Source organism: Kogia breviceps, chromosome 10, assembly GCF_026419965.1.
Source record: "Kogia breviceps isolate mKogBre1 chromosome 10, mKogBre1 haplotype 1, whole genome shotgun sequence".
NCBI classification, from domain to species: Eukaryota; Metazoa; Chordata; class Mammalia; order Artiodactyla; family Physeteridae; genus Kogia; species Kogia breviceps.
Window position 1 is genome coordinate 43,739,609 of NC_081319.1, and position 26,932 is coordinate 43,766,540.

The following is a 26,932-nucleotide window of genomic DNA, read 5'->3' on the forward strand; positions in this document are numbered from 1 at the left end:
CAGGCTTGCTTTACAAAGTTTATTTAGCACTCCCACATTACTTGCATGAGGCTTAAAATTTTATTCTTTTTAAAATATCCAAATTAATGCATTAAGCACTAGCAGACAGTAGTAGCTGCAAACCAAGGCGCTGCATGATTGTGTGTTTTTAAACAAATTTTCAAAACATATTAATTCCTCTTAAACAATTAAAACAAAAAACATGAAAACATTCATGTCTCCCCCCGATGATGGTAAGTCTGGGGTTTGGTTCAAAGACATACCTGGTCACCTTCACTTCCTTCAGTAAATGGATTGGTCATGGAGCCAGAAAACATGTATTTAAACATGTGGACAAATTTGTTAAAAGGCCTTATCATTTCATGAATCTTTTTCCAGGCTGTTGAAAACAAGAAAGTAGGCAAGAACAAAAGATGAAATTTCAAGCTGGTTTGAAAACTTTAAAAAGTGATAGAGCCTACATTATATTAAACAGGAGAAAATCTATCCTGGGAAATTACAACATTTTGGTAATGTTATTATAACATTTTGGCAATGTTTCCTGAGCAAGGTGATGATTAAAAATAATACCTAAAGTATATTGAATATTTCCTACCTACCAGGTACAGTGGTAAGGTTATTTCATAAGAACCATATGAAATAGGTACTGTTGTGCTTCCATTTTACAGATTTAAAAAACTGAAGATGTAAGAAGTTAATTGACAGGTAACTGACAGAGGGAAGGGTCCCCCCAGAGTAAGATTTAACAAGAACCAGTCTGGTTTATTTGGAAGTAGAAGCCTTCTAGAACTCTTAGTTACTTTTTAAATCGATTGTATTTTTATTTAATAACGTATGTGGATTTTTTTTGAGGATGTTAAAGTTTTCATGTTGCCTAGGACTTCTTTAAACAGAGGTCTCAAAAACTGAGAAAAATATAATATGTGTCAAGGCGTCTTACATTTTGAATAAAGGTACCAATCTTCCTATGGAGGAAATTCTAAGAGACTGATGAAGGAATTCTGCCAGGATAAGCCTCCTGACAGTTACACAAGAAAAGACAAAGAATTAAATGGAGATTGAAGAAGCTGATAATGAGACTCTCTTTGTAAAGTTGTGAAAATGCTGTGACATTTCCCCTCCTCATGGAGAAGGGAGGGTGCATTAGTTATCTATTGCTGCATAACAAATTATCCCACAACCACAAACATTTATTATCTCACACAGTTTCTGCAGTGGCAGGAATTTGGGAGCAGTTTAGCTGAATAATGCTGCCTCGGAGTTTCTCACCAAGTTGCAGTCAAGATGTCATCTGATTAATTAAGCTGAGGTCACATGCATAGACTCTTGCTATAAGAAGGCTAGAAAAACTGAGTAACTGTCTTTCTCACTTTCTGTAAGCAGTGCTCACCACCACCAAGACACATAGTGGGGAATTCCCCAAACACAGAAAGAGAACTCAAATGATGGTCAGCAGAAAATAAAGCCACAAAAATATCAAATGTAAAGTCATCTCTTTGGCTGCCCAACACCAATATAACCACTGTTTTCAATGCTTATACTTCAAAAAAAAGTTGTCACTTAAAATACTGCAACTATCCTTTACACAGTCAAAGATGCACTCACTCTGTCACCCCCCAAAAGAGTCAACCCAATGTTTCATCAATTACCACATCCATCATCCATTTCTAAGTCTACAACCTCTAGTTGCTATCTTTTCCTCTGCAACTTACTAAATAATGAAGTTTACCAACAATAGCACACCCCACATATAATAGTGAAGTAAAGGGTAAAGAAAGAAGATAAAAGTTAAAACACATCAAGAAAGGAAAGGAAACATGACTGCTCTCATTTCTTCCCCTGATCATGAGAATTTCACTTCCCTTTATGACTTCCTTTTTCCACCAGCTATTCTGTTGTCCCTTTACCTTCAATGGATACCTTCATTTCTAAGGGATCTGAGTGTTTTAGGGACCTATCTGTTTAAAGCTATATCAGTTTGCTTCCCTGGTGGCGCAGTGGTTGAGAATCTGCCTGCCAATACAGGGGACCCGGGTTTGAGCCCTGGTCTGGGAAGATCCCCCATGCTGCGGAGCAACTGGGCCCATGAGCCACAATTACTGAGCCTGTGCGTCTGGAGCCTGTGCTCCGCAACAAGAGGCCGCGATAGTGAGTGGCCCCCGCTTGCCACAACTAGGGAAAGCCCTCGCACAGAAACGAAGACCGAACACAGCCATAAATAAATAAATAACTTTTTTAAAAAAAAAAGCTATATCAGCAAACCTATTTCTGCTTCATGATCAGGGTTAATTACTTCCACCAAAACCATAACCTTGCTCTTCTCCTTCTCCTGCCTATTCAGTGACATAAGACATGCAAAATGGTGAGGTGGCAGTCCCAGCTCCAAATCAGTAGAACCATTGTTCAGCCTTGTTGGAGGAATTCCTTTCTTTGGTAACAAACCTCTAAACCAGCAAAGTCCAGAATCTCAGAGAATGGCAGTTTAAAAAACTGTAATTGGGGGACATTAGGTATAATATCCCTTTGTTCCTAAATCCACTAATTTTACCTTTGGAAATGTGGTGGTTTTAAAACATATCCACAAATTCTTTGACATTTCTCCCATTTTTAAAAAAGGAGTCTCCTTAGATATAAGCAGCCTTAGTAACTAAGTTCTATAAACTGAATGTGGTTGAAGTGACACTGCAGGACTTCAACTGTTAGTTTAGAAAAGGCATTACAGTTCCCACCTGGATTTCTCTCTCCTGGCATGGGTGCCCTTGGAACCCAGCTACTATGTTGTGAGGAGCCAAACAGCACTGTGGAAAGGCCATGAGTAGGTGTTCTGCCCACAGATTCAGCATCAGTCACCAGACATGTAAAGGAGTGGGCCTTTAGATGATTCCAGCTGCCAACTTTTTAGCTGCCTCAACTGGCATCAAGTGGAAAGTGGAACAGAGATAAGCTGTCTCCGCTGAGCCCTGCATAAATTACAGATTTGTAGGCAAAGTAAATGTTGAAGTTGCTTTAAACGACTAAGTTTTGGGGTGGTTAAACAGCAATAGATAACAGGAACAGGAAGAAAAAGTGCCAAATATTGGACACTAGTTCAAAGCATATACTGCATCCTATAAAACAGCATCAAAAAGGGTTATTTTCCAGGGCTTCCCTGGTAGTGCAGTGGTTGAGAATCCGCTTGCCGATACAGGGGACACGGGTTCATGCCCCGGTCCGGGAAGATCCCACATGCTGCGGAGCGGCTCGACCCATGAGCCATGGCCACTGAGCCTGTGTATCCGGAGCCTGTGCTCCGCAACAGGAGAGGGCACAACAGTGAGAGGCTCGCGTACCACAAAAAAAAAAAAAAAAAAAAAAAAAAAAAAAAAAAAAAAAAAGGGTTATTTTCCAGAAAGCACCATAACTAAGACTTCAATAAGACCAGGTGCTTCTTGGTGATAGACTATACAATTAGACCAGTGAATTCTATGGGAAACAGCCCATTGCATTGCTTCTTTCATTACAGAGTGAATTTCTTGATCAGAAGCAATATGGTATCAGACACAATGACAGTGCATAAAACATTCAGGAAGTTCCCAGATGGTGGTGCTGACAGAGCACAGCAATCAAGGAAAGCAAATTTAAACTTAGTGTATTTCAGAGAAGACAAATAACTACCATTTCCTCGATGACAGGGAGGGCCAATGGAATCCACTTGCCTCCAAGTGGTTGGCTGGTCCTCCTGGAGCATGAGGCATATCACCAACTCAGGACTGCTCACTGTTGCTAGCAACCTGAACGCTCAGCAGTGGCTTGGTGATCCCATACACAGCTCCAACCTTGTTATCATCACCATTTCATTCATGAGTCCACTGAGCAATCACTGAGCCTGGAAAAGGAGGCTGAGTTTAATCCACAAAGCTGTTCATTTCATCCATATGATTCTTAAGATTCATTCTGCAAAGTCCATCACCATATCCCTTCCCAAGGCTTCCTTGTCACCAGTTCTCCAAACGTGCTCTTTCCATGTCCCTGACCAACTGGCCAAATAATTAGCCTTGGACCATCAAGACTTATAATTAGTGTAAGGAAAATTTCCTCAGGTCAAACCTTCATCCAGAAAGGTCTCACTGTCCCAGTATGAGATGATTTAAACCAGATAATAGAGTGAGCCCCAACTCCTTCAGGATTTGGAATTTAGTTGTCTCTGTCAACACTTTCAGCGCTTTTCTTATGCCTACTTGGGCCTCTGAGGAGAACAGCGCAAGCCAGGGTCCAGACCCACACAGAGCTGGATACAGATTGCTCCCTTGGGTCACAAAGTGGCTCTCTCTCCGCCAGCATTATACGCACGCAACGGTTTTTAAGTGCTTCTGCCGCACCACAGGGTTACCGGCCTCAGCGACAAAGACTCCCTGAGGTGAACTCCACCGTGCCTCGGCCAAAGGGGAAGAGGCGGGACATCCGCCCGGTCCAAGACACTTCCGGAAATGACGTAGGAGTGTCAACATGCAAGATGGCGGCCCATCACCGGCAGAACACGGCAGGGCGGAGGAAAGTGCAGGTAGGGGACCCCGGCTCCTCGACCTCCCGGGCGTGGCTGCCATCCCCGGGCCCACCTCCAGCGAGCAGATACCTCGGGCCGCGGTCGGCCGGGGTAGCGTCTTGGGGCAAGCGGGACTGGGCGCGGCCGGTGGCTAGGGGTGGGGCTGCGGCTGTAACGGCTTGAGGAAGGGGCGGGGGGCGGCAGACTGGACCCGCCGGGGCCCCGTCCCGGGACCCTTGGGCGCGCGGTTGGGAGCCTGGGGTTGCCGGTCGTCCACTGTTTCGTTGGCTTGGGCTTGCGTGGTCGGGCTGGGCTCGTTCCCCGCCCATCTGCCTCCCTTCCCTTGCCTGTCTCCCAAGCGCTGTGCCCAGCGGCGTCAGAGCGGAGGCCTGCGGGAGCTTCCCCGCGGGGCGGGCAGCGGAGTGAGTGGGCCCGTGCGGGGGCGTGGCGGGGCTGCGGGGCCCTGCAGGGTTTTTGAGCAGAGGTCTGCATGTGGGAGCCCCCTGCCTCCTTTCATGTGGGAGCTTCCCCCCACACCCAAGGTGGAAATGACGTGGGAGTATGCTGGTGTTAGTGGGGGTGTAATTTTCATTGTTTTGGAATTTAATTTCGTCTTCACCATTTCTTCTTCAGAGTGCATCCTTGAGTCTTTCTTTCTGTTTCTCTAATGTATTATTCAAGGGTAAAGAGTTACCTAACCCGCCCGTGTGTGCTTTATGCCTTCGTGAATCCAGTTTTGTTTTGGGTACGTTTAAGCGTTATTGCTATCTATTGTTTTCAACGATCTAAGGAGTAAAAGCCCTATTACTGGTGTTTACCTGCAGGTATGTTGTATGTAGTGGTGACAGTACGGTGCACTTATTAAACATTTACTGAGCACTTAGTTTAGGCACCAGAATGTGCAAAGAATTGAGAGAGTACAGGAATAAGTAACACCCAAGCTTTCTTTATAAAACACAGCATTGTATGTAGTTCTACAGGTTGAAATCAGTGAGTGTTTAATAGGTAGTCCGGACAAGGGATTCCTTCATTAGGAAATTTATGGCTATAGGCCATAAAGTCTTCTGGCCAGTTCACTTCTTTGTTTTATTGATCTCATTGATCGGTACAGTGTCCTAGGCACTTGCTAGATGTTTGTTGAATTGAGTGACATTAATAAGAATCTAAAATAGCATATCTTGTTGGTGATAAAATTTTAAGTGCATCAATGATGGGATTTAAGTAACCCCAGCCTCCACAAGGCAGGTGGTAAGATTGTCTGTTCCTGACTAAAATGTAACTCAAAATTGTAACTTGATTGTATTCTAGACACTAGAGTGGTAGGTACATTCCTTAGGGTAGTAAGGAGAGTTTATCAAGTGTCTTAGTTTCTTGCATTTAGACTTAAAAGGCAATATAAAAGTACTGGATGGGGAAAATGTAAATTAGCTGCAGCATGTGTGGAAAAACTGAGTGGTTTTTTGTTTTTTTTTTTTTTCGGTACGCGGGCCTCTCACTGTTGTGGCCTCTCCAGTTGCGGAGCACAGGCTCCGGACGTGCAGGCTCAGCGGCCACGGCTCACTGGCCCAGCCGCTCCGCGGCATGTGGGATCCTCGTGGACCAGGGCATGAACCCGTATCCCCTGCATCGGCAGGCGGATCCTCAATCACTGCGCCACCAGGGAAGCCCAAACTGAGTGTTTTAATAAGCTGAATATGAGCCATTGTATGCAGAATGAGGAAGATGATCATTTCACTCCTCACTGATCAGAGTACAAAACTAGAGTTTGGGAATCAGCACTTAGCACCTTGTTCTTAATAGGTATAGCAATCAGATTGGTGAAGTGACTTGAAGCTATTTCCTAGGAAGAGCATTCAGAAGAACCATCTAAGATCAGTCTGCTGAAGAGAAGATTCAATGAGTCTTGTTAGCTGCTTTCAAAATTTGTCTTTAAGGTGTAGAACCAGTATGAGAAGCCACAGAGATTGATTTTATCTCAACACAAGGGAGAACTTTTGTTTATGGAAGTGTTTTTTAAACTAGTGAATGTTCACTGCAAAAAAAAAAACCCCACAAACAAAAGTGTAAATGATAATTGTCTTACACTCTTCAAAGAAAACTGCTTTGAAGACTGTGAGATATAATCCTAGCTAAGGGTTTTTCACTGGGAGCCCAATTGACATCTTGGGCTGGATAATTCTTAATTGTGGGAGGGCTGTTGTTTTCCATCATCTTGCCTTCCCACTAGACACTGGCATCTTCCCAGTTGTGACAACGAAAATTGACTCTAGACATTTTCAGATGTCCCCTGGAGGGCACAGTTGTTGCTGGTTGAAAACTAATGTTCTATACTTCTTTGTGTGTGTGTACCCGACTTAGGTGATTTTTTTACTCTAAGTGGAGTCATGGTATTCACTGTTTCATGTCTTCCTGTTTGTCAGATTTTTAAATACACATTTCCTTTGACCCAGCAATTCCTTGTCTAAAAAATTGATTTACAAAATTACATATGCATATATCTTTCTCTCATTATGCAAGGGTGTTTATTATAGGAATGCTGTCATTGTGAAAAACAAAAATCTAAATGTTTATCAGTAGTCAATTGTCAGATAAGTTAGGTACATTCATATAGTAGATTAGTTTGCAATTAAAAGATAAGCTAGATTTATATTATTAAAAAGGAAAGGTGTCCAGAAGTCAAAATAGGAAATCAACATAGCATGGTCCCATTTCCATAAAGGAAATAAGGCATTTTCAAAATCTGGAAGGATATCAACAGTGATTATCTCTGCAGTATTTACATTATGTGGTTATTGGTAAGGTGGGAAACAGAATATCTTTTACTTTAAAATATATGAACCTTTATATTTTTTAACTTTTTACAACATTCTTTGCTCTTATAAATTAAAAAAAAATCTTTCCATTTTGGAAAAAATATATATGGCTACAGAAATTTATGTTGCCTCTTGGCTCTCTGTTTCTTGCACCAAGAGGCAGTAGCCCTGAGCTCCATTATCAAATAGTAGGCCAGAAAGAACCGTTGAGACTTATAATATTGATAAATAACCAGTGGAGAAGGGTCCAAGCATACTACTTATTAATTATAGACATAATGAAGAATGAGCACATGTCCTACCATCTTCAACTTTTAAGGAGACTGGAGGTGAGTATGAGGAGGAGGGGTGGATTTGTGATTGTCCAAAACATGATCAGGCAAATGTGTGAATTTAGATATATGATGCAGCTGTCTCCTGGTAATCAGGATATCAAAGCAAGTCTTTTCAGTCCCTGGCAATCCCTTTAATGTTATGATTTTCCAACAACCTGGGTCTGTTGGTTGGCTGTCTGTCTCTATCTTTCCTTCAGCTGTGGCCTCTTTTCCTTACTTGCTTCAGAACTCTTGAACTTAGGTTGGACAAAAGTCACTAGTGTTCCTGATTTAGGAGCAATAATCATGCCCTAGTACTCAGTGTTGGTTCAAGAATGTAAATACTTGGTCTTTCTTAACAAGATGATTCTTTTGGTTGGAAATGACCCCAAATCCACCATAACCAGGTTCACACAATAAACATATGTATTGGCTCATATAAATGATAACTCAAGAGGTGGTGCTAGCTTCATGCAAATCTTGAACCAGCAGATTCACTGTGACTCTCTACCCTGAGGAGTGATGTAAACTGACCTTTACCACTGGGCTGCCTCCAAGTTGTCCTCTCCTATTCCCAAGCTCCTAGATCTAGGTCTTCCCTCTTGGTGGCATGGTGGCTGCACCTTTTCTAGACCTCAAATCCTTTCCCCATACTATGCATGGTAACAGTCTCTTAAATAGTCCCTACACAATTTCTTCTGGCATTTGCTTGCCTTGAGGAAGATATTGGGGAGCAGTGGGGAATATAGAGGCAACCAACAAATGTCTATTCTACCAGTACTAATCCCCTTTCCCTGCCAAACATTTAGTTATTCTAGACCTAGTCAGAGCTCAGCGTGGTCTTTACTCCTCATTCTGAGCCCCAATTCTGGGTTGTTTAATCTTCAAGACTTTCTTAAGGTAGCAGTAGGATGATGTCAAATCCTGGTTTCTCAAGGAAAGACCCTTATAAATTAGCCATATGTCCAAGGTGAGTTACTTTTTATATAGGATGGGTAATAAAAAATTTGGTGCCAATATGATACCCATTAGAACAGGGGTTAGTAAACTTTTTCTCTAAAGGGCCAGGTGTTAATATTTTAGACTTTGCAGGCCATTCTCCTGTTTGGTAACCACTCAACTCTGCCATTATAATGTGGAACCACCAACAGGACAATACCCAAATGAATAGGTGTGGCTGTGTTCCATTAAAACTTTGTTTACAAAACAGACTTTGGCCTGGATTTGGCCCTTGGGTGGTTTTTTACTAACCTCTGTAGAAGTTTTTTACTAACCCCTGACTAAGAGAAGTCAGGCTAGAAAGTTTCCTATTTTTATTCAAGACTGCTTTTTAGAATACTTTTTAAAATTAGCACTCTCGAAACATAGGTACAAGCAGAAAGTCATGGTCCATGAGATTGAACAGGAAAAACACATGTAAGAATTATTTATATTTGGCCAATTTTTCTTGGCCAAATTTAGCCTGATGTAGCCTGAGAGCTAGAAGTAGCCTTACACAAAAGAGCTGTGTGGTTTCCTTTATAAGGTGTTACAGAACAGGCAAAAGTAATCTATGGTGAAAAGGGTCAGTTCTAGATTGTCTGGGGGTGGGGTGTAGAGGTTGGGAAGAGGATGAGGGAACTTTCTAGGGTGGTGATGTATATGTCTTGGTAGAATTTTGTATTCCACAGGTGTATTAATTTGTCAGACGTATCTATGTATACTTAAGATGTGTGCATTTCACTGAATGCAAATCTTACCTTTGAAAAAGGAGCCGTAAATAAATAATGAACTCTGGTCAATGATATACATGCTGCAGTACTTAGGAAGAGATATTATTAATGATGTGCAACTTAATTTGAAAGCCATTGAAAAATGATATGGATCAAATAGATGGGTATGTTCAAATGGATAGAAAATGTTCATTGTAGAATATATCCATATGGATATATGGATGTTTGCTGTGTAATTCTTCCAACGTTTATGTTCTCTAAATTTTTCATAATACGATGTTGGGGGGGAAATAACCTTTAAATGTCAAAAATGATTAATGATAAGCAGCAGAGGAGGGAAAGTGAAATTTTTTTGTGGTGGTCAGAGAAAACCTTGCTCAGAAGCTGACTTCTGAGTAAGAATCTAAGAGAAATGAGATTGCTACTTGGGGTTTAGAGCATTCCAGTGAGACTATGAAACGCAAAGGTCCTGAGGTGGGAATGTACCTGGCCTATTTGTGAAATAATAAAGTTGCCATTGAAGTTGCCATGGAGTGAGTGAGGGGAAGGGAGTAGGAGCTGAAATCAGAGAGGTAACTGCAGGCCAAATCATGTAGAGCACTACAGGCCATAGTAGGGCTTTGGCTTTTACTCCTGAGTGAGGTAGGAAGCATTTGGTGGATTTTTTGCAGAAGAAATGGGTTTTCTCAGGATCACCTGACTGCAGGTGAGCAAGGGCAGAGCAGAGAGACCAGTAGCTATTTAAGAAATCCAGGTGCTATGTGATAGTGGCTCCACCCAAGGTGGTGAAAATTGGTTGAATTCTGGATGACAAAACTTGCTGACAGGATGTGAGATGAGAGAAGTTGAAGAAAGGCTGGCACTAAGGTTTTGGGCCTGAGCAACTGGAAGAGTGGAGTTGCCATTAACATCATCAATGAGGAAGACAGGAAAACCTCATTTGGAGAGGACTGTCAGGAGCTCGGTTTGGGACATCCTGTCATTAAGACATCCAAGTGGAAATGAGTTAATGCACACCTCAGGGAAGCCTGGGGGAATAGCCCAGAGTGTCCTCTTTGTGACCCTGAAATGCTTTTAAGTCTCCTTTCTTTTCTTAAAAAGATTGTGATTTTGTACTCATTTTGTAAAATATCTGTATTGGTTTTCATACAAAAAATTGTTACTGTGGTAGGCAGAATGCCTGCCCCCGCTCCACTACCAAATGTCCATGCCCTAATCCCTGGAATTTATGCATATGTTATGGTTACATGATAAAAAGGATTTTGCAGATGTAATTAATGTTACAGACCTTAGAATAGGAGGATGATCCTGGATTATCCCAGTGGGCCCAATCTAATCCTGTGAGCCCTTAAAAAGCAGAGAACTTTCTCCGCTGGAGGACGAAGTCAGAAAAATGTGAGGCATGAGGGGGGCCCTCCTGTTGCAGGAGAAGGCACATAGAAAGCCTGAGGATTGCAGGCAGCCTCCAGGAGCACGGATGAAGCCCTGGCTGAAAGCCAGCAAGGAAACAGTGCCCTCGGGCCTACAACTACAGGGAGCTGAATTCAGCCACCAACCTGAATGAGCTTGGGAGTAGGCTTTCCTAGAGTAACCTAACTGGATATTGCTGCTGGGGGAATACCCTGTCATTTTTCTCCCTGTCAGAGTCCCTTTAATTGTCTCTTCCAAATGCATACTTCCTACTGAAGGTCTGGCTTCTGGCTTCCCATCCCTTGGGGAGTCCTTATAGTACCTTGTCTTCCTCCCTCTGCCCTTTTTTTTAAGCAAATCAAGGCATAAATGAGTCCTCATCTTCTCTGCCTTTGCCTGTACTCTTGACTTTACCTAAATGAAGTTTTTCCAGGACTTTGTTCACTCATTTATTGCTTCTGTGTCCAGCACCTTCTACTCTTCTTTTTCTTTTACTTCCATCTCTTCTGCCTGCAAAGCTTGCCTATATCTTGAGAAAAAAAACTTCACTTACTGTCTGTCCCCCACTAGAATGAAAGCTCCAGGAGGGCTTCTGTGCTCACTACTGTATCCTCAGCATTTAGAATAGAGCCTGAACTGGTGGATGCTTAATCAGTATTTGTTGAAAGACTTGAATCCTATTTTTCTTCTGTCTACAGCCAGTTTTTTTTTTCTTTAACAAGTTTTTAATGTGATATGTCTTGGAATATATCATTGTATGTAATTTATTCTTTAATGACTACATAGAATGGATGGACCATAATTGACCTAGCCATTTTCTTATTGAAGTTACTATTCCTATTTTGTCCATCATACTAAAATTTACCAAAAAAATTAATAGCAGAGTTATGAAATAGTAAAGGAAGTCTTACAAAAGTAAGCAAAAAGACAGAGATAGATAGTATAGAATGCATAAAAGATGAAGGATCAGTTTGAAAGTTCCAACATCTGACTGATGAGAGTTTAAGAAGGAGCAAAGAAAACAGAGATAGTTATTAATGAATTGATGTAAGATTTCTCAGAGCTGAAAGTTTGTAGATTGAAAGGGCTTTCAAAGTGCACAGCAAAATTAATGATAAAATGACCAAAAATTATGATAAAGAACCCCCCCAAAAAATACCCCACCAAGTAAAAAGAGAAGATCCTAAAATCTTGGGCTGTATAGGTGGTGGTGTGGGAGAGAATGAAAATGGGATCACCTTAAAGTTGAGTGAAACAGAATTGGCATTGAATTCAGTGGCAGCACTGGATGCTAGAGGAAGTTAGAGTAGTGCTTTCAAAAGCTGAGGTTTTTTCTACAGGGACTTCTTTATCCTGCCAAATCAAGTGTAAAGGTAATGACCTTTTCAGACATGCAAGGGCTAAGTCACCTCCTGTGTACCTTCTTCTATGTTAGTTTCTTAAGGTCCTGGGGATGTATTTCTGCCAAACTGGGAAGTGAACAAGGAAAAGAGACATTGGAATTCAGGAAACAATGGCTCTAACCCAGAAAAGCAGTAAAGAGAAGCACCGAAGGTGACAACTGTGTCAGCAGACAGAGAGGGCAGCCAGCCCAGATTAGAGTGAGAATGTGGGGGATTCTGAGGGGGAAGCCTTGTGGGAAAGTGGGGGTTGGAGGTGGTTTCTTGCTGGACTATCTAATATACTGCAGTAATTCAAGAAAATCGAAGTTAAAGTAGAGGGAGCCATTGAAGGAAAGAAAGAACTCTAGGGAAAATGAAGAGCTCTCTGAGGAAGGAAATGTATTTATAATATAGTACTTGGCTAGTCAGCAGATAGCAATTACAGTCCAACAGTGTAGCACTGATTATTTAATCAACCAAAAACAGAGATAGATCTATCGATATCAGAAGAGTAGAGGGAAGAATTACTGAGGGAAGTTTCAGAGCTACATCCTAACCTACCATAGCTTGAGTACATAGGCGATGTCTAAAATGGATAAGGATAAGCACAATATTTCGAGAAATGCAGTAGCTATCTAATAGAAACAACCAAGAGTTGAAATTAATTACCTCTAAAGATTAAGACCAGGTATGGGGAGTCTTAACCAGACAGTAGGGAGATGGTTTTTCATTATTGTCTTTCAGTACTATTTGATTTTCTGAATACAGGCAAGAATTAGTTGGATAAGAATTAAATTATAAATTCAAAAAACTAAGTGATATATGCCTATTATAAAACAGGCATGAATGAGTGACAGTCACCATAATTCCATCACTCAGGAATAACTACTGGTAGTTTTATACATGTATATCCTTCTAAACTTGTGTGTTTATTTTTAAATATATGTATATTTAATATTATGCAACATTTTTACAGTTATGATTATTATACACTACTGTGTTAGACCATGCATACTTCACTTAAATATACCCTGGGTTGGGCTTCCCTGGTGGCACAGTGGTTGAGAATCCGCCTGACGATGCAGGGGACACGGCTTCGTGCCCCAGTCCGGGAAGATCCCACATGCCGCGGAGCGGCTGGGCCTGTGAGCCATGGCCGCTGAGCCTGCGCGTCCGGAGCCTGTGCTCCGCAACGGGAGAGGCCACAACAGTGAGAGGCCCGCGTATCGCAAAAAAATGTATATATATATATACCCTGGGTTTCTTCCCATATTAATCAGTCGAGATTTACACCAACATTTTTAATGATTAAATAGTATTCTCTTTTATAGATGTGTGTGCCAAAATTTACCCAACTAGGTAGGATATTTCTAGTTATTTGCTGTTTTTAATCACACATCTGTAATAGATGCACTTAAAAAGGTTGGTCCAAACTTGTTTTGCGAAGAATTCCTTGCCACCTGGAATGAGGACTGACAATCATGTTGTTATTCTCTGACCCTTTCCCATTGGGCCAATCAGATCATCTCCCAGAAATTTGAAAATCAAGATTCATATATGCTACCTCATCTTCGTTAAATAGGAAATGTACTGAGAAAAGCTGATAAGGAGACTTGAAGCCCCAGAGGAAGAGGCATTAAGAGAGACTGAAACTAACATTGAAGCCAGCTTGTTTCCTGATGGTTTTTCAGTATCTGATTCATGCAAAAAATATATATGTCTTTTACATGCCAGATACTATAATAAGGATACTGTGCTAGGAGGAAAAGGCAGACAAGTTCCTTGCCCTCTTACAGCTTTTATTCTAATGGAGAAGATATAGCAAAAAAAGATAAATATGCAGCGTGGTAAGAACTGTAGAAGAAATGGAGTAGGGGAGGTGATAGGGGAAGGAGATCATGGAAGGCCTTTTAGAGAAGATTACTTTTCTGCTAAGACCTGGAGGGTGAGGGTGAGGGTGAGTCAGCCAAGGTGAAAGCTGGGAGAATAGTATTCTTGTGGGAATTGGAGGAGAGGTGAGGAATCTTCTTGGCACAGGGAAAAGTAAATCTGAAGGCCCTAGGATGGGAAAGAACTTGATATGTTTGAGGAACAGGAAGGAGTTTAGTACGACTGTCGTCAAAGAGCATAGGGGAAGTTAGTTTGAGGTGAGTGTGAGTTTGCAGGGTAGAACCAAAGCATGTGAGGAATTTGGACTTGACTTTAAATGCAGTGAAAAGCTTCAGTAGGGAAGTGCCATGATTTTATTTTTAAAATGTCTCTTATGAGTCATGATTGAATTTCCTGCCCTTGAGCTCTGTTAGATATCTTTGTTAAATTCTCATCTTAAATTCTCCATTTTTAAAAAAGTTAAGCTTGTTTGAGTAGATTTCAGTTATAGTTACTTGCACCGAAAGGCCGGGTTAAAACATCCTTGTCTGTGTATACAACCCTGGCCCTTTTCACATCTTTTATTATTTATGTGTTTGTTGGCCATTTTCTTTTCTTTTAAAAAAATTTCCTCTTCGTGGTCTCTATTCCTCTTTCTGTTGAAGAGGTTGACTTTTTCTTATTGTTATCTAAGGAATCTTTGTATGTTGTCAAGAGCAAACTTTTGTATTTTGTATTCATTTTTTTCCCCAGTTAGGTGTTTGCCTTGTAACCTTGCTCATGTTATTTTTTTGACATTCAGAAGTTTGCTTTGTTTTAAATAACAGCTTTAACGAGATAAAATTCACATACATTTACCTTTCTAAAGTGTACAACTCAGTGATTCTTAATATATTTGCAAAGTGCATTGACCACCTAATTCCAGAACATCTTCATCACCCCCCAAAAGAAATCCTGTACACCATAGTGGTCATTCCCCATTCTCCTTTTCCCCAAGCCTCTGGAAACCATTAATCTACTGTCTGTGGATTTTTCAGTTGATGGACATTTGAGTTGTTTCCATTTTTTGGCTATTGTGAATAATGCTGCTGTGAACATTTGTGTATGTATAGAAAGTTTTGGCTTGTGTTTGGTCAGATCAGCTTGCCCTTTTCTTTTGCAAAGATTGTGGTCTTGTCACGTTATCAGAGCCTTCTTTAAGTAGAGACTATGTAAATACTTGCAAGTATTTTCATGATTAGGTTATTAAATTTCAATCTTTAGTCCATATGAAAATTCATTTTGGTTTAAGATTTGGAGAGAGGATATTATTTTTTGCAATAGTATCACTAGATGTTCCTAGATAATTTATTAAATAATTTATCATGCCCTCATTGTTTCAAAATCTGTTTATATCAAAATAAAAAATGTATAATGGGAAAATATGTTTCTGAATTTTGTTTTATTTCATTGATCCTTTTATATATTCCTATTGTGGTCCTCCTTTGTAATTCTGGTAGCTTTATAATACCTTTTAAGATCTTTATCCTTTCATTTTAAAAAGTGACTGGGTAGTCCCCTCAAAATATTGTACTATTGGTATATATTTTGTCAACTTCTAGAAAGAAATCCAGTGAGACTCTGACCACAGTTGGGTTAAAATCACAAAGTTAGGAAAAAATTGTTTATTTTGAATCTTCCTGTACTACTTCCTGTAGTACTTCCTGTACTAATACGGTATGTCTCATTTATTCAAGTTTTCTTTTATGTACCTTGTTCTGTTGATTATGTATCTTCTTTGCAAAATGAATTTCTAGATATTTATTTTTGTTGCTATTGTAAATAGGGTCCCCTTCCCCCCATTATATCTTAACTGGTTATTTCATTAGAATAGAAAAGTTTTGCTTTTGGCTGCCAGCCAGCTTGTTGAGTTTTTCTTAATTGTAATTGCTTTTGGTTGATTCTCTTGAGTTTTCTCATGGAGCAGACAGAGGTTATCAACCATAACAGAGTAGGGAAAAGTTCTCTGAAAGAAATTTTAGTGTGTTATTGGAGGGCAAAACCTCATTTTGCTTAGCAGGTCAGAGAAGGTCTTTTTGAGAAAGCATCATTTCAACAGAAATCTAGAGACTGCAGTAGGAGTTAGCCAGACAAAGTGGGAGGAAGAGCTTAGCCAGACAGAGTGGGAAGAAGAGCTTCTAGACAGAGGGGACTAGCACATGTGGCCTTCTGGAGGCACAGTGTATGCAAGGAGTGGGAGCAGTGAGCAAGGATGAGGGGCAGGAGAGGCGCTTGAGGAGTCTAGATCCAATCCTGAGTCTAGTGGAGTAAGCAGCCAGAGGGGTTGTTGAACAGGGAGTGATATTCCTATTTACATTTTTAAAAGATATTTATATTCATGTTTCAAAGATTCTTCCAGCTGCTTTGTGGGAAATGGATTAAAGACAAACAAGGGTAGGAGAGAAAGTCCAGTTAGGAGATATTTGCAGTGGTTTAGCCTCAAACTTGCTTATCTTGGTCTAGGCTATTATTAATGTCACTCTTCTCTCCTCAGCCCTTCAGTCTCTGTAGAGTAAAATAAAGTTTTTATCGGATTGGGAAATAAGTTTCATATTAGAAAACATGGGGTTTTGAATTTCAGATTGGCCACTATAAGGCTACATTTTATTATCACATGTTTTGTAACTTCATAAACAGCCAATCTTGATATATTTGTCAGGTTTCCTATGTTATTCGAGATGAAGTGGAGAAGTACAACCGAAATGGGGTCAATGCCCTGCAGCTGGACCCAGCACTAAACAGACTTTTCACGGCAGGTCGAGACTCCATCATAAGAATATGGAGTGTCAATCAGCACAAGGTAAGTCAGGGATTGAGTTTATATTTTAAATCTATACTCAATAAGTTTTGGTCTTTCTAATATGGTGCCTTTCACAGTTTCAGATTTAATCTCTTTGAGCACTGAGTTATTTGGTACACTCCATAAATAAAGACACTGCAACCAGAATTCAGTAAGCTTCTGAGATAAACACCCCAGGGGAGTTTCAGAGGTGTTTTAGCTTAGGCAGGGACTCTGTAAACTGGGTTTGTGATAAGAGCCCTTTGCTGCAAAGGAACAAAGAGATTTGTCTGGTAGGGAGCTTCTTTTCAACAATTTATTTTTCTGGGCTTCCCTGGTGGCGCAGTGGTTGAGAGTCTGCCTGGTAATGCAGGGGACGCGGGTTGTATGCCGCGGCCAGGCCCATGAGCCACAGCTACTGAGCCTGCGCGTTTGGAGCCTGTGCTCCGCAACGGGAGAGGCCGCAATAGTGAGAGGCCCGCGCACCGCGATGAAGAGTGGCCCCCACTTGCCACAACTAGAGAAAGCCCTCGCACAGAAATGAAGATGCAACACAGCAAAAATAAATAAATTAACTAATAAACTCCTACCCCCAACATCTTCAAAAACAATTTATTTTTCTGTTTTAAATATGTTCCCAAAGAGCTTTCTTGCATCCCTTTTCAGTGTTAGTAAAAAAAGGTTGAATATGCTTTTACATTTATAATTAACCTTGAACAAGTATTTGATCTCTTCATTTAAAAGTGATTAGGGTGCCCACAAAACCCATAGGGCCTTATTATATAGTATAAAGTTGGTGTAAAAATATGAAAACAGGAGCAGGACTTAATGATATGTGAAGATAAATCCCCAGTCAAATGGATAGGATCTCTTTTTGTATTTTGTTTGAATGCCTGTATTGTGAATGACATAGAAAGGAAGATTCAGGGAAGAAGAAGGAGCATTTCTTGAACTCCTAGCTATGTACCAGACACTTAGCCCTTTCATATCCAATATGGTTTCAATAATCCTTCAAGGCAGATATTAAGATCCATTTTCATAGATGGGAAAACGGACTCAGAGAAAGTAGCTAGTTCATGACAGAGAGTTAGAACCCAATCTAACCCTGAAACCCTGATGTTAGACCTTGTCATTTTAAAAGTCTGTGTCTTTTAGCAAGCTCTACAGGTCTGATGTTCCATCCGAAAAGGAACCACTACTTTGCACGGTTTCTGGATAGTTTCTTTAAATGGACTTTGGTCCAGTGGGCTTTGAATTCTTTAACCAGTGGAAACAGTGGTGGCCCAATGTTAAAAACATGGAAAGTAAGAAAACTATAGCTCTGAAATGCTTTTTGGAACTTATATTTGAATTGGAATGTCACTTTCTTGGAAATTTACAGTATTTCAAACAAATGAAGGAAAACACAAGAACTAGCCTGGAAGAATTAGAAAGCTGCCTATCCTGCCCTCAGACATCTCTTTCTGGTCCTCATTTTTATGACAAGATTGAATAGCATCATTTCTCAACTAGACTTGTAGAGAGCTATTCTTTTTGCCCATGAATCATCTTGAACTTGCCTGTCTTAGGAGTAGGATATAACCAAATACTCTTTTTTAAAAGGCCTCTTCTCGTGATTAAGCCAAGTGAGAGGAATAGAAAAATCTTGAGTTACTGAATTGAAATGATGATCCTTTAGCCCTTGGCTTCCATTTCTTCTCTGAAGGACTGTAGATACTGTGAGAAAATGTTTAGTTCACAGGTTAAAACAGCAGTAGGAAGCTAAGAGCAGAAGTATGCATCCCACTCTGCAGTCTGGCTATGCTTCTCACCACTCTCATCAGCTTCCTTTCTGTCCCTGCTGTCTGCTTTGAGCCTTCACCACTACTGAGTCAGATCCCCCAGCCTGCAGATTTGTTCATGTCCTGTCCTTTGTAGTGAACCCCTTCCTATTGGACGCGTGTCACACACAGTGCCTAGCCCAGATCTTGTTGCCTTCACTAACTCAGGGCATAAAAATTAAGCATTTTTCCTGGAAACCTAGACTTTCATCAGTAATAAAACTGTCCTGAAACAAAACTTCTGTTTATATCTGTCATATGGAAGCATCAATTGTTTCATGAAATTCTACTCTGAATTCAGTTGTCAATTTTAAGACCTTAGAGCAGTGTGTCACATTAATTGAAGAATATAAACATATCTAATTTGTGATATATTTTATCCTCTAATATAGACTAAAGACATTTTTATGATTTTTCTTTTAATTTCAGCAAGATCCATATATAGCATCCATGGAACACCATACCGATTGGGTAAATGACATTGTACTCTGTTGTAATGGGAAAACATGTAAGTATTTCTTTGAATTTTGGGGCTCCTGGAAGATTTTAATTCAATTTGATATATTTTTCTTTTTTTTTATGTAAGCCTTTTTATTGAAGTATAACATACATATAGAAAAGCACACACACCTTGAGAGTACAGCTCATTAAAATTTTACAAGGTGAACATCCATATTAAGAAACAGATTACCAGAAGCCCCCTTATGCCACCCTTTCAGTCACTACCCGTTGTCCCAAGGTAACTGCTCTCATGTCTTATAAGCACTATTGATTAGTTTGCCTGCATTGTCATTGTATATAAATAGACTCGTACAACATGTATTCTTCTTTTAACCTTATTAATATCTCTTTTTGTTTTCACTATGGTAAGATCCATTTCTTGGTTTTGCAATCTGTGTTAGAGAAACTTTTCATATATGTGTATGTGTATGTGTGTATGAATATTAAGGTGTTTGAATTAATGTTAGGAATGTTATAAATATTCAATATACATAAATATTCAAATATTTATGTATGAACATTTTGTATGTATGTGTGAAAGTTTGAGACAATGTTACATTGCTTTATGTTGATTCTTTAAAATGGTGTTAAGTCACATTACTAAGGGGTTTAATTCTTTGCCTCTTCTAGTAATATCTGCTTCTTCTGACACAACAGTAAAAGTATGGAATGCACATAAGGGATTTTGCATGTCAACACTAAGAACACATAAGGTAAAACAACTAACACAATTTTCAATGTCTTTAGTGTAATACTGAGATCTCAGTACTTCATGTGGCTCATTTGCTTATTGATCTACAGAGTAGATCAGAGTATGTGTATTTTGTTGCAGGATTATGTAAAAGCCTTAGCATATGCCAAGGATAAAGAACTGGTAGCATCGGCTGGGTTGGACCGACAAATATTCCTTTGGGATGTGAATACTCTAACAGCATTGACTGCCTCAAATAACACTGTCACAAGTAAGGTGTTTGAAAAAAATTTCTTTGAAAGTGATCCAAATTGACATAAATAAAGAATGGTTTATAAAACAAGTTTGATAAGTTTGCATCAAGAGAGTGGTTCTACCTACAGCGTTCTAGCCCCCAAGAGTGTGATTAAACAAGGAACTAGTTTCTCACTGCAATCTAAAAATGGTAACTTCTCCAGGTGTAACCTGGTTATCTTTGTACATGTGCATGTGTTAGCTCCCTAGCTGAAGTGTAAGCTTCCACAGGGCAGAAGTGCCTGTCTTATTACTTTGTATATCCCAGCTGTGCCTGGCCCAAAGCCACACTCTAGTCAGATATTATTGATGGAGGTAGTGATTACCTGGCAAAAAGTAGGCAGTTTTTGACTTTTACAAGTGTTACTATTTACTAAGAGCCTTTGAGTTAATGGCCAACTTGGAAAATACCCAAAGGAAAGAAAGGTTTTTAGTGCCAATATTGTGGGACCCTTTCAGAGCAGCCCTAAAGAATCCAGCCAACTCTTCTTGAACAGAAGAGTTCAGGAAGGCTAACCTAGCATCTAGAGGCAATTCAGAGACATTCACAGCAGGTTAGTAGCATGGATGCCTCATCAACTAAGAGATCTCAATTACCCAGTCAGATCCAGACAGGTCTAGACTTGAAAGTCAGCTTACACTTGGCCCAACCAATAAGAGTTCACTAGGCCAGGTGTCAATAGGGATTCTTGAGAGCACATTTACGGCTAAGCCTGGCCTAGAAGGTCTGTGTTCAGGAAATGGGCCTGAACTATCTAGATTCCTACATAACAGGTCTAATTTGTTATGACTGGAATACTCATGTTGATATAACTAACAGTTCTAATATAATCTAGTGTGTGGCAAGAAGGGTAGGTTGGGAGACTGGTGTTTATAATTTCTTAAACATTATTTTTCCCTTTTTCTCAGGAAATATGTGAAGGTCTAAACACTATTCTTGTTTTCCGTGATTTTTCACCTGTACACAATCTCAGGGATTCAGCAGCTGGTCCCTGCTGGGGGCTGTCATAATACATCATTTAGCTCTCTAGATGTAAGGCCTGCCTGAAAGAGACACTAACAAGAAGGAATGAAGCAAAAAAAGCAAGATTGTCCCAAGGTCAGAGACGAGGCTTAGTGGTTATAGATTCTGCAACAGATATGTCTTGCTTAGAATTGTTTAGAGAGGATATCAAATAAGTTTTTTATAATTATGGAGATAATAATAATAGCTAACATTTATTGAGCATTTAATATAAGCAGTTACTTTTCTAAATACTTTACATGTATTTACTCCTTTACTCACAGCATCTCAGTGTGTTTGTTTAAATTTATTCTTTGTTGTACAGTTGGAATCATACTGTATAGACAATTTTATATACATTCTTCAGTGGTATTGAGTTCTGAATCATTCTGTATAGACAATTTTATATACATTCTTCAGTGGTATTGAGTTCTGAATCAAAGAGCATGAATATGATTCTTGCTACACATTGTCTAATTTCCTTCTAGAAGAGTTGTACCAAATTATCATTCCACAAGTAATGTATGAGGGTGCCATTTTAACTGTATTTTTTGATAATTAAGTACTGCCTTGTTTTTTATCTATATGGTAGGCGAAAATTGTATTTTTGTTTTGATTTGTGTTTTCTTGTAAATAATGAGTTTAGCCATAGTTTTAATTTTTATTGGCACATGTGCATCATCTTTGAAAATACATTACTTATGCAGATAGTTTCTTAAATGGCAGTGCAATTCAATTTAGCAAATATTTATTGAGCACTTGTGTATGCTCAAATCCAGAAGAGATGTAAATTTTGTTAACAATATTATGATTTAGAATTATTTCCATTATAGGGATTTCTTTTCCTTAGAATACTCATAAAGATAAGATTTTCTAAATGGAATAATTAAACTTGCAATTTGTGCTAACTTGTTATTAAACAGCTGATGATTTTAACGTATAGCTCCATTTATCCTTACTAGCTTCTTCTTTAAGTGGGAACAAAGATTCCATTTATAGCCTGGCAATGAATCAACTGGGAACAATCATTGTATCAGGGTCCACTGAGAAGGTAAGGGGAAACTTAAAGGGTATATTTTAACACTAGAAAATAAAGAAACCAAAATAATTTGATCTGTGTAATTATAAAATATATAGACAGTGGTTTTGCCTGGTGGATACTAAAATAAGGTTTTATTTGAACAAATAAGAGTGTAACTGTATAATTACTGTCGTGTGTGGTAACAGAGGCGGAGGGTGGAGTGGGGGAAGCCTGTGCTTTTTTTGACATTAAAATACTTCCTCCTACTTAAAATAAGTTGGGAGCTTTGGACACTGTCTATTGGCAGAAGTAGTACTTCCCTCTCAGAATTTAATAGTTGTCATTTGATTTATAAAAGTCATCTATTATTTAAATGTGATCATTTTTATGATACTCTGTTAAAATTCACAGGTTTTAAGAGTATGGGATCCAAGAACATGTGCAAAACTAATGAAGCTTAAAGGGCATACGGATAATGTTAAAGCATTGCTGTTGAACAGAGATGGCACACAGGTATGCAGTTCACATGAACATTTACCTACTGACGTTGTCAAAATTTCATGCAGCAGAAGCTCCCCCACTTTGTATATTGTTGCATAGTTGGTTTGAACCAAAAGCCACACATATTAGAAACTGTGGTGTAATTTTTAAATCCTTAAAATACTCAGTTGCACATATACTAATCTACATTTCAAAATTTCTCTGTTTGCCTAACTTTTAAATAAAGGCCAAATGAAGGATTTCCTAAGAATAATTTTAATGCAGGTGAGTATATGCAGTTATGATATGTATAGCTGAAATAATTTAAAATGTTCCTTTGTGTAAAGCAGAAGGAAACTTTGGTATTGAATGCTTTCTGGCAGTGTAGTAAGTGGAAAATTTCCTCACAGTGGGTCTGTTTTCCAAGCAGATCTTGTCAGTTGACTATGTAGATACAGTCTGTAGATTTAGTTATCTAACATAGTACTTAGAGTCAGCATTTCAAAGAAAAACATTTTGGTAATGTTTGAACATGTATTAATACTCTGTTGGCCACATAATTTGTGAATTATATATCACAGTTCTGTCCTGTAGCAGTAGAAAAATGATCTTTCATCAGTGTAGATAATAGAAAACAAAAACTGAGCACCATTTTATGTTATGACATACCTCTACCATGTACTGCTGCCATTTTTTGCATAGGGTGCAGGGGTCATTGGAATTGATTGTGATTGGTTTAGAAGGAGAGTATGAATGTGATGAGATGAGATGAGAAACACCATTGGTCTGTTATTACTGTGGAGATTATGTCATGGAAGTTGCCTCACACATGAATTAAGAGAAGCCTTTGTCTCCAGAGGTGAAAGGAAGGTTTGAAAAACTAGCCAAAGGAAAGAAATTATTTTTTCAGAACCAGGCAGAGAAGCTTGAATATTCCCATGGAGGTCTTTGGAGACGTGAAAGGATCTTGATATTAAAGTATTGTGTGGCCTTGAGGAGAGGAATCTACTGGTCCCTAGTTTGCTTATGTGCAAAGTGGGAGTCATAATATTTAGTTAGTGTAATTGGTGAGAAGAGTAGAAATAATAAATATATTCTTGTCTGTAAGCCATGGCATTTTCTAGAGCTCTTGAGTTTCTTCATAGCAGCATTTTCATGTGAGTCTAAAAAGCCCAGTACAGGGGAATTCTCTGGCAGTCCAGTGGTCAGGACTCCATGCTTTTACTGCCAGGTCCCAGGTTCAATCCCTGGTCAGGGAACTAAGATCCCACAAGCCGTGAGGCGTGGCCAAAAAAAAGCCCAGTACAGTTAGCGCCTCACTGTTGCAGTAGCTGCTAGGCTACACTTGAGATGGTTGTCCATGCCTAGTTCTGTTAGCTTTGTCCAGGATTGAACTAGATCATATGGTCTCCATGGGACTGCACTTAACTAGAGGCTATAGACAATATGGTTTCCAGAAATGGGCTGTGGGCCTGGCAGACTTTCGTAAATCTCCTCCTGTCTACTACACTCCATGCCTTGTTTCCTATATAGATGATTATGAATGTGCTTTTACTTAAGACGATTTAGGTAGCACATTTACTTACAAATGCACTTCACCTGTAGTCAGTTCCACTTACTGAAAGCAGAGAAGGTGATGTAGTACTACTTTAAAAGCTGCCTGTTGGCCTTAGAGTAAATAATTAAGCAGATACCATTCCTCCCCTAGTTCCTCCTTCATCCATTTTCCTTATTGGCAACGAGAGACTAAAGGTAGATTTAGCCACCAACAACACGGCATCCTTACATTACGGAATTGATCGAGAAAACGTCTGTAATAACTACTCAACTGAGAAAAGAGAGGAGGAAAAAAGAAACCGTTACATACTGATTCACAAACTCTTGCAACATGGAAGAAGTAACCATCGGTTACTGGACCAGAGTATATACTGCATTTTGCAGAGTTGCCCTGCAAGCTTCTAAAGTAGGGTCTCTGCTGGCATTGTAAGTCAGGGACTTATGATAAGATATGTATAATAGGCCAAAGAATCCCATCAATGTCAGCCTATTGCCGCACTTCCTTCATTGTATTGATAGTAAGATACTTAGCAAATCTTACTATCTGAGGTCTGTCACCATGGCAGTTGTTCTGATTGTGCCAACATTCGTGGGGCAAGCCAGCTTACTTTTCAGTCCTTGTACTTGCTCAGGCAATTGATTGAGGATCTGGAACAACCTGCCATCTTGCTCTGAGTCAGTCACATCCTTGTGTGTCACTCACAGGGTTTTCCTTGGTAATACAAGTCCTGCTGAACCTAGCTCATGGGTCGGGGGTATCTGAGCATTAGGTCACTCCTTGCCCCTGACTTGCTCAGTGGGCTGCTCTCTATTGGCAATTACAATTGTGTGTAAGCGACCATCCCAGAACACTTTGTGTTGGTCAACAGCAGCATGGCCCCAATACACTGGTACCTCTCATGTCCATTGGCAGAAGCACAGAGCACCTGATCAGGCTATAGAATCTGTTCCCCTAAGTCGGACTTAGCAGAACCATTTGGGGCATTCTGTCCTAATCCCAGAGGCCACCTGATAACAGCAGCGTGGCCCCAATACACTGGTACCTCTCATGTCCATTGGCAGAAGCACAGAGCACCTGATCAGGCTATAGAATCTGTTCCCCTAAGTCGGACTTAGCAGAACCATTTGGGGCATTCTGTCCTAATCCCAGAGGCCACCTGATAATGAAGGTGTCTTCATTTTTATCCAGTGAAAGGGTGGAGGCAATGGGAAATGTTTTGATGACTCCTCTAGCTCCTATAGGATATCAGGCACTAGAATTCCTATAAAATGGGCACATCCTTCAACCATAGTACCAAATGCTGCAAAGATGTTTGCCTGCATAGTACTTTAAAGGTGATTGCTGCTTTTTAGCAGTCTTAGAATACTGACTACCATCAAAGATTATTTTGTATTCTATATCAGGGTTGATATAGAACTCTAATATACTCTGTGTTTCCTCATCCACCTTCACCTGTGCATTCTGGGTTTGGAACTTATCTCTTTACTGCTGTAAGTCACCCAGCCTGTGAGGACTTTCAACCCATCTTTGCCTTCCTTTTCCTAAAGTTGTCAGACCTTATTCCCTGCCGATATGTGGTCTAGAATCTGAGTGATCAAAGCTTTACTAACAGCTTTGCCACCACAGAGTAGCATCTCTTCCTGGAATGGAGAACTCCTCCCTGCCTTCTCCCCATCAGACTGCCACAGTGCTCCTACACACGTGGTGAAGGTCTGCTTGCCACCTTACTCCTGACAGTTTCTTTATTGGTCAGTCTCTTGGTTCTCTTGTGAACTAGTTGGAATTGGTGACTAAAGCACTGATGCTCCTGACAGCTTATGGGGGGGGAGTCTGTTAGTATGGTGTTTGTTTAATTAAACATGTCTGAAGGCCCCTTCAAGTCAGAGCAGGCCAGTAAATCCTTAATACTCCTGAGGGCCTCATCTGTTCAAACACTGTCCAGGTCTCCAAGCCCACAACTATCTTCTCTTCTTTGAAGCTCTTTGCCTGCTTAATTTCATACACCAGCACCAGCAGTTCCTTTCCCCTCAGGGTGATTTTTTTCCCCAAAGAAATGTTTTTATCCCTTTCCTCAGGTCACCACAGTAACTGTAGAGAACACCAGGCATGCTGAATGTGAATGTGAGGTGGCTGATTGTGCCTGTTTCTCTCACACTCTCTGTGTGCTCAGCCCTGATTTGTGTACCTGCAACTTCTATGTAGTTGACACTCCTGAGCCTTTAGAAATTGTCAGAATTGCCAATGTTAACTCTGAAGGCTGAGGGTCTACATTTTATATTAATGGATATTGAACTTGAAGCTCACATGGGAAGTATCCAAGCTCACAGAGTGAGTGGCAATCCTGGATTTTGCTTTTGGCTCCTGTCAGTAGAATCCAGGAGACCTGGCAGGCTATCAGGAATCCAGAGCTGTGAGGTGGGGGACAAAACAGAGGTGTGACCCAGGGCTCCAGAAGGCTTCCTTGCCTAGTGCAATGCTTGTCAAACTTGGCATACCAGAATGACCTGGAGAGCCTGTCGAAACAGATTGCTGAGCCCCACCAGATTTTCTGCCTCATTGGGTCTGGAATGGGAACGGGGAATTTACATTTTTAACATGTTCCCAAGGGATGGTGATGCAGCAAGTGGCCAGGTACACAGGACAGAGGAAGTTTTGCTCATAGGGTTCCCCTGCTTGAGCCCATGCTGTTGCCTTTGGTTGTTTCAGCCTGTGGTGTATGCTTGT

At 40.1% G+C, this 26,932-nt stretch overlaps 2 protein-coding genes across 3 annotated transcripts in view; one reads left to right on the forward strand and one right to left on the reverse strand.

The window, feature by feature from the left end:
* The window catches only part of SCN11A (sodium voltage-gated channel alpha subunit 11), a 125,328-nt gene extending 120,914 nt beyond the window's left edge, over positions 1–4,414 (reverse strand). The window contains exons 1-2 of the mRNA XM_067044518.1: positions 3,655–4,414; positions 264–379 (exon numbers count right to left, since the gene is read on the reverse strand). The gene's annotated coding sequence lies outside the window, so the exon portion shown is untranslated. The remainder of the gene's footprint in view (positions 1–263; positions 380–3,654) is intronic.
* A 44-nt stretch (positions 4,415–4,458) lies between these two features.
* Positions 4,459–26,932, forward strand: part of WDR48 (WD repeat domain 48) — a 44,307-nt gene continuing 21,833 nt past the window's right edge. Inside the window, exons 1-7 of one of the 2 annotated variants that reach the window (XM_059075861.2) lie at positions 4,459–4,540; positions 16,721–16,861; positions 19,090–19,168; positions 19,792–19,874; positions 19,994–20,123; positions 22,112–22,200; positions 22,582–22,683. In XM_059075861.2, the coding sequence (XP_058931844.1) occupies positions 4,493–4,540; positions 16,721–16,861; positions 19,090–19,168; positions 19,792–19,874; positions 19,994–20,123; positions 22,112–22,200; positions 22,582–22,683 (672 nt within the window). In that variant the 5' untranslated portion in view covers positions 4,459–4,492. Of the gene's footprint in view, positions 4,541–4,844; positions 4,945–16,720; positions 16,862–19,089; positions 19,169–19,791; positions 19,875–19,993; positions 20,124–22,111; positions 22,201–22,581; positions 22,684–26,932 lie in introns of those variants that run through there. The other variant, XM_067044545.1, reaches the window with a different exon arrangement.